Here is a 13,297-nt window from a genome sequence, read left to right as displayed (position 1 = left end):
CATAGGATATCAGCAATTTTGTCAGAAGACAAAGTATACTCTCGCTCATTTTTAAGAATCTTTGGTTATTTGCACTTTCTCATACTTAATGATCTTCCCACCTTTCGTGACAATCTCTTTATATTCTAGAGCTCCTTTCTCCTCATTGTAGCGTTCCTGAGTCACTTTTCCGGTTTCCGGAAGAGGGCAAGGAAATGACATCAGGGACATCTGATTGTTTAAGGCCTCACCTTTTACTGGGACTAATGCCTTCACCGCCTCTCTCTGATGAGGTGGATCCTGCCGATAAATTACCATAGGAGGATTCTTTACCTCCATCTTAGGTACAGCGGGCACTTGTGGACACCACTTTTGATTTCCTCTAACTTCATTTGTCTGTGTCACTGTGACATCTCTTTGCCTCATGTCCATTTGTGAAGTTGAACCAGCTCTCCTAATGTCTGAGATAACTGCAGCCATAGTTGCTCTGTAGTTCGGATTGACTTCCACCATACTGGACACAGGAATACAGTACGGCTGGTCTTTAAGAGTTTCCCGAATTTTACTGGCTGACACAAATTGGGTCTGTAACCTGAACCTGACACAGACCTCAGCTATGATTTTACCCATGGCCCAAACGTCTGAACGCTTGTCACGAACTCCATTCATCTGCAGGATCTCTGGAGCTGAGTAAGCCTCATTACCCATGTTTACTGCAGAGGTGAATTCATTTCTGAAGAATTTAGCCAGCCCCAAATCAATGATAACAGCACGGTGGGTTTGATACTCAACCTGAAATGGGAAGAAAGCAGCAAGAGTTGTTTTCTTTGTTAATGACCATCCACTGGAGATTAAAATCCCAAAGAAGATCTCTTTAATACAGTATCTAAGTTATAAAAGTTTCTAGATTTTTAAAAGAGATCTCAAAAATGTCTAGATTTGCAAAGGTACCAAAGTCTGTGATGAAATGTCAGAGATTAAAATATGACTTCAAACAATCTCTTAAGGCAAATTATCTTACCTATATTATCATCAACATGAATTTTATAGCTCTATTCTCTTAGGGTATGGCAACAATTGCCTCAATTGTTTGTGTCCGACTCACCATGATGTTATCGGGTTTGAGGTCCTGGTGGACGATGTCTTTACTGTGCAGGTGAAGCAAACCTTCACACATACCAGTTATGATGGTGCCTTTCACTGCTGGAGTCAGCTGAAGATACATACTCATAAATATTATCAGATACATTATTGTAGTGTTGCATTTTAGCTCCACCAAACATACGATCTCAAGAGTCAAAAATGCTCTTTGTATAGTACTTTTGTAAAGAAATATTGCAGCCAAAATGAAAATCATTTACACCAAGGGAGAAGTTTAGCATAATGTCACAGGTGTTATTTTCTATGATTATTAATGGGGGCAGATGCAGTTGAGCTCCAAAAATGACAAACTGGTTTATGCACTATATTCCAAATCTTCTGAAACCGAAGCTGACATCTTCATTCACTTCCCCTCCGAAAAGCTTCCCGTATTCTGCATCAATCCTTAAGTGCCACACAGTATTTACAAGCTCAAATGAGTGTGTTTGTGTTGTAAATCTGTTTCTCACTCTGTTGGCATCAGAAGACTTGGAATATAGTGCACAAGCCATGTGGGCTATGTTAATGGTACCAAATATATACCAAATATTTAAAGTTTTGGTCAGATTTAGAGCTTGACAACATCTGCCCATATGCTATAGATAAAAGCACCTTGCAGAACATTCTGCTAAAGTTCTCTATTTGAGTTCCAAGGAAGGGAAAATATCATGAGGGTTTAGAAAAACTACATAAAGATGTGTAAATTACGACTGAATAGTCATTTTGGGATGTGTCATACACCATTACCTGTATTTTAGAAACTTGCGCTTTAAAGATGGTTGTCTCAAGGTCTTCACCAAAGATGAATTCCAAAGGAATGTTCCACTTGGAGTCTTTCAGCCACGGATCTCCAAGAAGTTTCACAACGTTGGGATGCCGAACATTACTGTGTATACAAGTAAGTTCTCATGGTTATCCAACAAGCTCAGTAAGTAGGAATTAGCTAAGACATTTTATATAGATATATACATACTGGTATACTCTGCATTCTCTTTCCAGCTGTTGTTTGTTGATGATGCCAAGAGGGACTCTCTTCACAGCAGCCCATGTCTCTCCATACTTCTCCTTGTATATTTTCCCAAAGCAGCCCCCAGCCAGTGTTTGTGTAGAGTACGCCATCTAGTGGTGTTGTCAGAAGAGGCACATCAATGTGAGAAACCGTAAAACCCTCCAAAATTTGTCCTGGTCTGAGGTGGGGAAGATGTGGGGAGGGGGGCTTGGGGCAACAGCGAAACACGATCAAGGGGGACCAACCCAAGCAAAATTATCAAGGAGGAGAACCTCCGGTCAGAAAAAGAGATAAACAGTTGACCATCCTAAAGATCAAAATGCCCCCTCAAAGATCACATCCTGGTTCTGCCCCTTCGTCAAACTCAGATCTTTTTAGTCATTCAACTCTTGTCTGCTGTCAATATACAGTATCTGGGACTTTGCTTTTCAAAGTGATTGAACATGAATATGCTTCATTTAGTTAAAAAAGTCAGCTTTATTTTAGATTCAGATTTTAGTACTCAGTTATCATCTCAGCATTCATCATCAATATTGATGTTTTTACTTTTATAATATATGTGTTATTTCTAAATAAAAAATAAATAAAATACATTTGAGTTTGTCCGAAAATCTCACAAAAATCAATAGTTCTGGTTACAATATTTGGTTTTAAATGCATGAATGAATGTCAGATGTGTTACTGATTTGTATAGAAAATTAACTAACAGCATGTACAGTAGAATGTATAATGGGTTATCTGGTATATTTTCTGGAAATCCCCACCATTAGACAACTAATATAACCATGAGTTTCAAAATGTATTGATACAAACTAGAGAAATAAGTTCTATTTGTAATAAAACACTACCAGACATTCCATGTTGATCTGGCTAAATTACCTCCAAACATGTTAAAAGTAGATTTACAGTAAAGACTCATTAACACATGTCATTTAACCGAATACATGTTCCCTCGAAGGCAAAACTCATTTCTATTAAGCCTGTACACACTGCACAAAAATGAAGCCTAACTGGATTTGGATTGCAAAAGAAATCATAACCCTTTCATAATCATAGCCCATTTCATGCCTAATAAAATTAAGTCATGTTTCCTTTAAGTTAAGGTGGCCTTGATTACCATCTACCCACCCCCCAGGTAAAAAATAAAATAAAAGTTTTATTATGTTTCCGCCAATATTGTCAGTGTTTACCATAACTGATAATCATCACAAATGCCATATGGCAATCTATAGGAATTACACAGACAAAAGCAGTGATTCCTTGATACTTGTAGCTGATCAAATCAGAAGAAACATGAAACACAACACTATAATCACTAATATTGGTATTAACGCATAACACAACACAAAAATGCCTAGTTTACTGTTGTTTTGAATTTTCTTACCTGTATAAGCAGGTTAAGTGTCTGATGGCAGTGAATGTGTTCAAATAAAACAGGATCGGAGAATTTCTACCTATTTATCTTTCTTTTATAACCACACCCCCGTATTTCAACATTGGAAGTGCATCTACAGATGACATACATTTTGTGCAATCAGAAAAAAGAAAAACGTGTTACTTGTTAACACAAAGTGAAAAGACTTGAATAAGGAAAAAATATTATAATATGTGAGATGTCTAAAAAAGAATCTCTAAGCAACTACTTGTTTAGGACAAAATATAGTCAGGAAAGCCCCCTTTTTTAGAGAACACTAAAAGCAGTGATTTCTGAAGTTAAATGAAAAATGACTATAAAATCGTTCAATTAAAAATGTACTGTCCTCCCTAACTTCACAATGTATCCAGAGGAGAGATCTACTTAAAACAAACATTACTATGGGATTTTATGGTCAAATGCAAATGTCACACCCTCCTAAAACAAGAATCAAGTCAGAACAAGACAGTTATTACTTTAAGTGTTGAGCAAGAACAGACTAGTGCCCTTAAAGAGGCCTATTAATTATTATATTATTTCTTTATTTATTATTTTTATTATAATGATTGTGTTTGTTACCATGATGATGATGAATATATATGTTTGGACTATAATTAAATTTTTCTGTGGTATACAAATAAATAAATAAAAAAAATTAGGTCACAATCCTACTTAGTTCTCGTGCTTTTTATAAGCCCAATGTATTAAAGCCAACAGATGGCACTGTTGTATTGAAATTGTATTTGTATACGTTCATACAAGTGTATAGTAGAAGGCCTATGCCATTTCGAACTCAGCCGGTTTGTAAATAATGACAGAAATATAATTTGAGGTGATTTATTCCTTTAAATCTTGAAGTCCTAAAATGTAGATTTGCCTGAGAGCTGTTGTCAACAAACATTTATTATAGTTATATATCATGCAGAGATAATGGGGGTCGTGATGCTTCATTACATTACACAATGCATAATAACAGTTCAAATTAATGCACAGATAAAAAAAATAAATAAATAAATTAAAAAAAAAAAAAAAAAAAAAAAAATATATATATATATATATATATATATATATATATATATAAAACATAGGGATGCCCGGTGTTTGACGGTTAGATTACCGTCTGAGAAAAAAAATCGCGGTTAACCGATTTTACATATATATGCACATTTTCTTATTATGCAACAGCACTGGTGCAAAAAATGCATTTTATAATACCCTTGTAATTACCAGTTTGTAACCAAAAAAAAAATAAAATAAATAAAAAAATAAAAATAAAAATCCTGGTAAACCACCCTAACCCTAACACACAACCACACACACACACACACACACACACACACACACAAACACACACACACCCACACACACACACACATATGTTGGAGCAGCTATCATTATGAGGACTCTCCATAGATATAATGATTTTTATACTGTACAAACTACAGATTCTATCCCCTAACCCTAACCCTACCCCTAAACCTAACCCTCACAAAAAACTTTCTGCATTTTTACATTTTCAATAAAACATAGTTTAATATGTCTTTTAAGCGATTAAAATTATGGGGACACTAGAAATATCCTCATAAACCACATTTATAGCATAATACCCTTGTAATTACCAGTTTATAACCTAAAAAAAAGTCCTGGTAAACCACTTAAACCTGCCCACACACACACACACACACACACACACACACACACACACACACACAAAATAGGAGGTAATAAGAGATGCTCCAATCTAGGTCACAACACTGCTTATCCCAAGCTCAGTGATGTGCTTAAGTGTAAACAGAGTGCTTCAAAAGTGCGTAAATGTAAGATTATTGTGGGTGTGCAACATGTAGTTCACGGCATTAAACAGTTTTTTCTTCTGCATCAGTTTATTAAAGCAATCCGTTATCTGTCAGACACTCCAACATAAAGAATCAGCAACATACTCTAAATACTGTCCACAACACCTTAAAAATAAACCTTTGGACTATGCATAATAACATTACTTACAGCAGGCAATTTACAGGCCGATCATGACTAAAATTGACATTTATTGTTGAATGCGGTGAATTTGCACAGAAGCAATGCTTTAAATAATGAGGACGATTTAAGACGCAACTTTTCAAGTTCACTGATAGTAACTACGTGCTGTCAGCATGCTTAAACATTACAAAAAGTGGCATCTTTTGTTGTTGGACGATTAGTGGAGCATCCTGTCCCATTTGTAGAATGTGTGTCTTTCAAGGACTTCTGTCTGCTTGTTTTACATCCGTCGTCTTCAGTCAATCATTTAAATGCTGCCAAACAGCCGATTTAAGTCGCTTTTTTTTATGGTAATGAGTCTGGTAGTTCGATTCCTCTGTTATATTTTGGAATTTGTCTGTTTAAGCTTTAGTTTCACATGAATTGAAAGTTAATTTTCAGTTTGCACACCTGGCCATTAAAGCACCACATGGCCACCATCCGTAACCATAGCAACAGCTTCAGTACCCACACAGGCACAAGAGTTTTCCCATTTAGGCTTACAAAATCTACAGAAAAACTCTTTTATATTATATATTTTTACATTATATATAATTTTTTTACCACATGTAAATAAAGCATTTCACAGTTTTTAACCGTGGATTCTAAATTCTTATAGTTAAATTAACAGTGATATTTTATAGCGGTTAATAGTAAAACTGTATAATCGTGTCATCCCTAATTCAATGCATACGCTTAAATATTTATACACTGTATCATATCAAATATTCAGAAAAAGCATTAGGGTTAATGTTTCAGAAATTTGTTTACCCTTTCAGAAAATTACAATTCTTACCTGCTCATCTAAAATGCCTATCTGCTTTCCTCACCATGAAAAAAAACTGATAATTACTATGGACGCCTTTAACATTTTCACTGACTCCACATATGACTTTTGTGATATATTTCATGTTTTCTAAATTCAAAATTTTGAGTGGGTAACAGACTTACAGACCGAAATTGCACATTGTCAGCAACTGACTGTCTTGTGAGTTTTATTCCTGCAGGGGGCACTTGACGCTCCGAAAACCAAATCCTCCATTCATCCGCATTTAAATCTAAGAACACTTTATATCCATTTGGAGACATTTTACGCTGGATAGTTATTTTTAATAAAAACTGATAATTGCAAGGATTCATACCTGTGAATGAAAATCCACCTCGGCATGATCTATAAAAGCATTTTTAAAAATCCTCATCCAGTAATAAACGACTGTGAGTTCATGCATCCTGGCCAGCGCTGAGAAAAGTAACAGATACCACGTGACACCGCCGTCTAGTTGGGTGATACCAACTCATACAGCGGAGGTTGGACTTCAGTTTTTTGGCTCAATATGACAGACTTACAGCCATGCAATTGCAAGGTATCTCATACGAAATTATTTTCAGTGTTGATAAAAATATATAAACAAGTACAGATGCATGATTGGAGACCAGATGAGCAGTGGATGGCAGTCAGGGGCGTCATGCACCTTTTTTGTTTGAGGGGGCAACAAGGTCTGCCACCGCAACCTGTAATTGGTTACATTTCGTGAGTTGGCGTGTGTCTTCTTCATCTTCATCTTCAGGCAGTTTTTCATACATTTTTGCGATCTTGCCACCTTTTTTTTTTGCAACCACTTTCCATACATGACACAAGAGGTGGTGCAATAGGCACCAGCACAAACGCAATGATGCCCACAACTGCTTCAGCTCAATAGAGAGTGAAAACATGAAGCCTATTTCTGAATGAGGCAATCGTTTAAAATTTGTATTCGTATTCCGTGTTAGTGATAGCTAATAAAACTCAGAAAATGTACTAAATAAAATGGTTTGCATTTCTCGAAGAGAGTGTTATTTTGCCGTAACATATTTTAACCATGAATATGGTCTTAAATGTCTTAAATATGGCCACACAATGCATATAGGGATATTTTTATTGTTGCTTTTTTATAGCAAAAATGTCAAACATACAACAAACAAGGCACTAAAACATTATAAAAAACATCTCAACTAAGCTGAGCAGACAACAGCATAATGGTAAAGGAGGAAAAAAAAGATGAATAAGAGAAAAAGAGCAAAAAATATACATTAATTTTGTAAACCAAAATTAGGTAATTCCAAGACTTTCCAATAAATTAAATAATTTAGTGGCAATCTTCCTCTTAATACATCTCAATGAACTAAAACAACATGTGCACTTCATTCAAAAAATATTTAAAACAGGTTGGGTCTTCATAAATTTAGCTTTATGTATAAAAAAAAAATAGCCAGCCCAGTATAATTACGCAATTACTTATATACTCATTCATTGCCTTTGTTTCCCATGACAATCCCAAACAGTATGTACTATATAGGGAATAGGGAACGATCGATCAGACTGTTCGGGGAATTGACTAAAAGCTCAATTCTAGCTGATTAAAGTCATGTGTGTCTGAGTGGTCAATGACACGTAGCAGCTGCAAAAAAAAAAAAATTGTAATTATTTTTTTATCTTGCGCAGTGTGTGCTAAGCAGTCATGAAGCAAAATGACTTATGTCTCATAAACACAAGCACTGCTGCTTTGATCTATTCAGCCACCCACGGCGCCTTTCTCCCATTGAATACGGAACACACAGCTACCGAGGAACCATGTAAAACCGCCTTTCCTTAGTTAAAGTTTTTATCATGGCTGAAAAGGAGAGGATTCACACTGAACTAGTATAATAAGCCACTACATTCTTTAAACATGAATAAAAGAGAGTGTTAAGATGCCGCAAAACCTGTCAAATGCATTTCAGCACCAAAGCAAATGAACAGCGACCGATCAAACAAAAACAGAGACAAAATCTATATTAGACTATAAAAAAAACTGACTGACTGTTCCACAGATATCAGACATAGTTGGCAAACGTAAACTGCACTGAAGTTGATGCAATAAATTAGTTAGTTTTTACAGTAACAACGCACTTTCCCGTAAACACAATCTCTGAATCAGCACTGGACGCCGCATACAGCGGAACATACAGTATGTGACTCGATTAGATTTGACAAACTGACAAAATTTAAACATGTGAATAAAGATTTCTGCCACTGACATTCGTTGGTACATGCAATAATCATTCAATTTAGTTATCGAAGGTAGCCTACCATACAAATACACTTTTAGAAGTTCAGATAAACCATTCAAAATCCTCTTGGCTCAAAAATCTGAAGGGGCATGACACCTCTGGTGGCAGTAAAGGAAAGTGAGCCCATAGAGGTGTTGACAGAGAACATTTCCTGGTTATTCAAACTCCTTAGATAAGCATTGCATAGCTTGTCTTGGTAATGCATATTAAATGCCAGCCCCTGTTAATATTCTTCCCAGTATATACCTGCGTTTCTGGTCTTATTGTGCATTATTCATTGGTGCATGATATTTCAAAGAAACAAAAGGTTTGTCTTTTGTAATCTTTTATCAGTGCTACACAAAATGCTATACAAACTTGCTACACTTCTTTTCCTTTTGGCTGACATCACCATACTCCTGTCATATAAAGACAGCTATTCACAATCCAATCAATTACTGCTGCATAAAACCAAATCCTGCCCTACATAGTTTATTGTATATCCTCTTTGCCTAAAAAAATATGTCCACACAATGGAGGTAAATTGCGATGCAAATGCAGTTTCACGTTGACTCTAAGATGAACAGTTACAAATTCTACAATTAAATATTCCTAAAATAGATTGAAATGTTTGTATTCATATTTACTTTAGCAAACAAATGTGGTTTAGTTGTCTGATATGAAGTGTACATATCTCATATATATGCCTTGTTTTTTTTTTTCATGGCAGTGTCCAAAGCATGAGAGAAAATATGACTGAATTGCGGTCCACCCACTCTGATCTGAAAAATAACCCATCAATTTATCAGACTGCTCTGTGGATTGCCAGTGGCGAGTGAGGTTGCTGGCAGGCTAGTAAAGCAATGGCTGCTTGTAGGACAGATCATTGGAAACAGACACAAACCCCTAGCATCCCCTGTGTTTGTGTTCTAGCATACTGGCTGCCCAGTCTGTTAAATATAGCCTATAGTATCAGTGCTCACACACTGCCAAAGTTCTCTTAGAACTGCATAAATAAATGTTAACTGATGCACAAGAATTTTATTAATTCTGAAAGTTCATGAAGACAAACTTTTGAATGTTGACTTGACAAAGCTGTGCCTGGACATTTAACAGTTTAAAGGTTAGATTAAAGTATGAATTTTAAGGCCTCTGTACTTTAAGTAAACGAGCTGTTGATGGTTACAAGCCAAGTGTAATTTTAATACTTGGGAAGTTTATGGAGGGATTTGAAGGAATGAAGGCCTTGCTAGGTAGTTGCTAATATGTTCTGAGTGGTTGCTAGGTATTTGCCAGGGTGGTTGCTTGGGCTTTGCTAGGCCATTGTTAGGGTGTTCTGACTGGTTGTTAAGGTGTTGCTAAGTGGTTATTGGAGATAGATAGAGATAATCCTTGAAATGCTATGTGTGACAGTGATGAATGACACACGACTGCCTGTCATGAGCCATCAGTGTATGTTGCCATGATGATGATAATAAATGACATGTTCCACTGCTAGTAAGATCTTCTAATGAGTGAGTTACAGTAGATGTCAGAGGAAAAGCATGACGCCTGTAATTTCATCTCCCCAGACAGCAGATACACAGTCTTTTCAAGATCAAATGAACATCGTTGCTGGAACGTCTTCCAAGATACAATGAACCATATCTATCTTTGTCTGTCTGCCTGTCTTTATTCTATCCATCTGTCTGTCATCTTATATATATATATATATATATATATATATATATTCATGGATGCCTTGCATTTTTTTTTCCTTTCGCAATAATCACACACACACACACACACGATTATGAAGCATGTACCTTGGCAGTCATTTTTGTTGTTCAACACGAAGTGAAAACCTTCAGGACCCATAAGCTACTCTGCACTGAATCTAAATATTATTTACAATAATGTTGCTGTGCTGTTTCATAATCAGCCTTTTTGAAATTTCTCAAATTATGCCACTTTTTTGCAGTAATAATAATAAAGTAATTAGTCTCTTAAAGTAATTAGTAATCATAAATAGATAACATCTGATCAAACTTACATTTGTGTATATTATAGAGGACAATTTATGGTAGATTAAATTTACAGTAAAGAACTGGCAGATTTGTTTACCAGACATTCTGTGATATCCTAAATGATCCTGTCACAGGATTAGAAGGAATGAGGACCCAAATGCAGGAATGAGTGAAAAAATGTATTATTTTATTAAACAACAGAAAATAAACAAGCAAAACAAAACTCTCATGGGGGAGAGGAATAAACAAAACATAAAACAGAAAAAGATATAAACAGGAACTGACCGGAAACAGGAACACACCAGGCACGAGCGAATGACCCAACAAACTCACAAAACGATCTGACCAATACAAGAGGGAAGAGGGCACAATATATAGAGGCAAAGAACATGAGGGACAGGTGAAGGCAATTAACATAACAAGGACTAAAAAGGGAGAGTGATGAGGGTAACGAGGAGGTGGGGTCAGGAAAGCACATAGCAAACAAACACAAAGCCATGTGCTAACACAGGAGACTACAACAGACACGAGTGCACATGGTGATGAAGGACCAAACAAGGCCATGTGCACTCACACAACACACAAGACTGACAGAACAGGGCATGGCAAGAGGACCGAAACCGAAGCCATGCGTTCACAAAAGACAAGACACGGAGCATGAGTGTCCGGATCCCGACCCAGAACAGAAACTGAACTAGGCTGATGAGTCAGGACCCAGACACCATGCTTCGAACATGAAAACACAAACAGAGAACCTGGCCACTGGACTGAGCAAAAGGCTGATCGACGGCCACTGGGGACTGGACAGGCTCGTCAGTGGGCACAGGGAACAGAACAGACTTGTCGAATGTAACAGGGGGATGGACAGGATCGTCGACAGTCACAAGGAACTGGACGGACTTTTCGACGACCATGTGGTGTATTTTATGGTCATTATTTTGAGCCACAGCATATTCTAAAAACTCCTTTTGTGTCCCACTGGCAAACAACATATACATTTTATGATTAAGCAATCATTTAACTAAACATGTTAAACATTTTAAAGCTTAGTCTTGGTGAATGTCATAAAATACTTTGAAACAAGTTGAACACAACAATCACATAGAACAGAATGTATAATTAGGTAAGTGTATCAACTGCATTAAATAAATGTGATGGCATTTAATTTAATTGATTATAAGCACAACAAAATGAAATTATTAAAATTTAATTATAATTAATTGCACAAATTCAATATTCATGGATTCAATAAAAATTAATTTGTAAATCTAAGTTATTCATATGTAAAATGATTATGTTTTAGATGCTGTCAATACATCAGTATGGTTCAGTATAATAATTCAGTGTCTATACAAACTTAAAAAAAAGGACTATTTGTGTTAGAACCACACTTCACGTAAGAATATAAGTATGTACAATTATGAATACTCATGAAATCTGTACAAGTTTAATACTGTCACCGTATTTAATGTTGTACATTCATTCAAAAACACTTTTGTGCGTGTGTGTGTGTGTGTGTGTGTGTGTGTGTGTGTGTGTGTGTGTGTGTGTGCCATAAAACTAGGACTGTATATACATTTTATCATTGGAAAGTCAGGAGATACTGCCCTGCAAAACAAAGTAACTACACTATTTGTTTTGTTATGACCGTTGTTAAAGTTATAATCAGAATTGGTTCTATTTAGACTATGATCTGTCCTTTGACAGCAGGTTTGACTCAGCTATGCTCAGATTCAGAGAAAACAGAGTGAGGCTATTTTGTAATCCACATTTGGCTGGACAATCAAAAAACTTTGGACCATTTTTTCCTCAGTTTCGTTGTTGGCATAGTTACTGCCTTTTGCTTTTGTAGGGCAGTATATATTAAAGATATTGTCCCATTAAATTGATCCAGTGTTGTTAGCAACTTTTCATTAGTAGTTTGTAGTGTCCCTTGCAACACAAGAATGAAAAGTCTGTGTTTGTCTGTTTGCTGCAATCAGTTCTTCGAACAATAGCACATTGCCATTGTGCACTGTTGAGCTGTCACTGAAATTACTGCATTGACAGCATTGGTGGATTTGTGCAAAGTTCAAGTTAATCATGTGTATTTGAACCCTTAAGCTGGTTTCATAAAGCTTTTTGACATGAAGATCTGGAGACCTGACAGTAGGAGTTTGAAGTTAAGTTCTGTGTTTTGTAGAGTTTGTATTCATTACAGAAGTAAATAACAGGGGTGGAAAGAGTACTGAAAAATAATGCTCAAGTAAAAGTACTGTTGCTTCTTAAAAAATGTAGTTAGTAGAGTAAAAGTACCTGTCCTAAAAACTACTCAAGTTAGAGTAAAAGAGTAGCTCAAAGTACTCATGAGTAGTGAGTATTGAGTACTGAGCTGCGAAAGTTATGCCCCTTTATAATAAAAACTGTATGCTGCAATTTAAAAATGTAGCACACATACTGTCATTTACATTTCCTTTTATGGCTGTTTGCCAGAAAGAATAAAAATATAGGTATTTTATAGGTATTTGTGATTGACAACTTTTATAAATACATCACATATCTATGATACTGTAAACACTACATGAATCTGATTTTAAAAAATAAATAAAAGGGTGATGTGATTACGGAAATGAAAAGATGAAAAAGTTATTTTCAATATCATAATGTATGAAACAATTACATTAA

At 35.9% G+C, this 13,297-nt stretch overlaps 1 protein-coding gene across 1 annotated transcript; it reads right to left on the bottom strand.

The window, feature by feature from the left end:
• Window positions 1-3,897, bottom strand: LOC127453178 (serine/threonine-protein kinase DCLK3-like). The gene is made up of 5 exons (XM_051719402.1): window positions 3,513-3,897; window positions 2,093-2,238; window positions 1,867-2,005; window positions 1,085-1,192; window positions 1-771 (listed from the first exon to the last, which is right to left on the bottom strand). The coding sequence occupies exons 2-5, from the start codon at window positions 2,236-2,238 to the stop codon at window positions 52-54; spliced, it is 1,113 nt and encodes a 370-aa protein (XP_051575362.1). The 5' UTR covers window positions 3,513-3,897; the 3' UTR covers window positions 1-51.
• Window positions 3,898-13,297: the final 9,400 nt, after the last annotated feature.

Source organism: Myxocyprinus asiaticus, chromosome 15, assembly GCF_019703515.2.
Source record: "Myxocyprinus asiaticus isolate MX2 ecotype Aquarium Trade chromosome 15, UBuf_Myxa_2, whole genome shotgun sequence".
NCBI classification, from domain to species: Eukaryota; Metazoa; Chordata; class Actinopteri; order Cypriniformes; family Catostomidae; genus Myxocyprinus; species Myxocyprinus asiaticus.
Note: the sequence above shows the minus strand (reverse complement) of the source record. Positions and strands in the feature narration are given on the sequence as shown.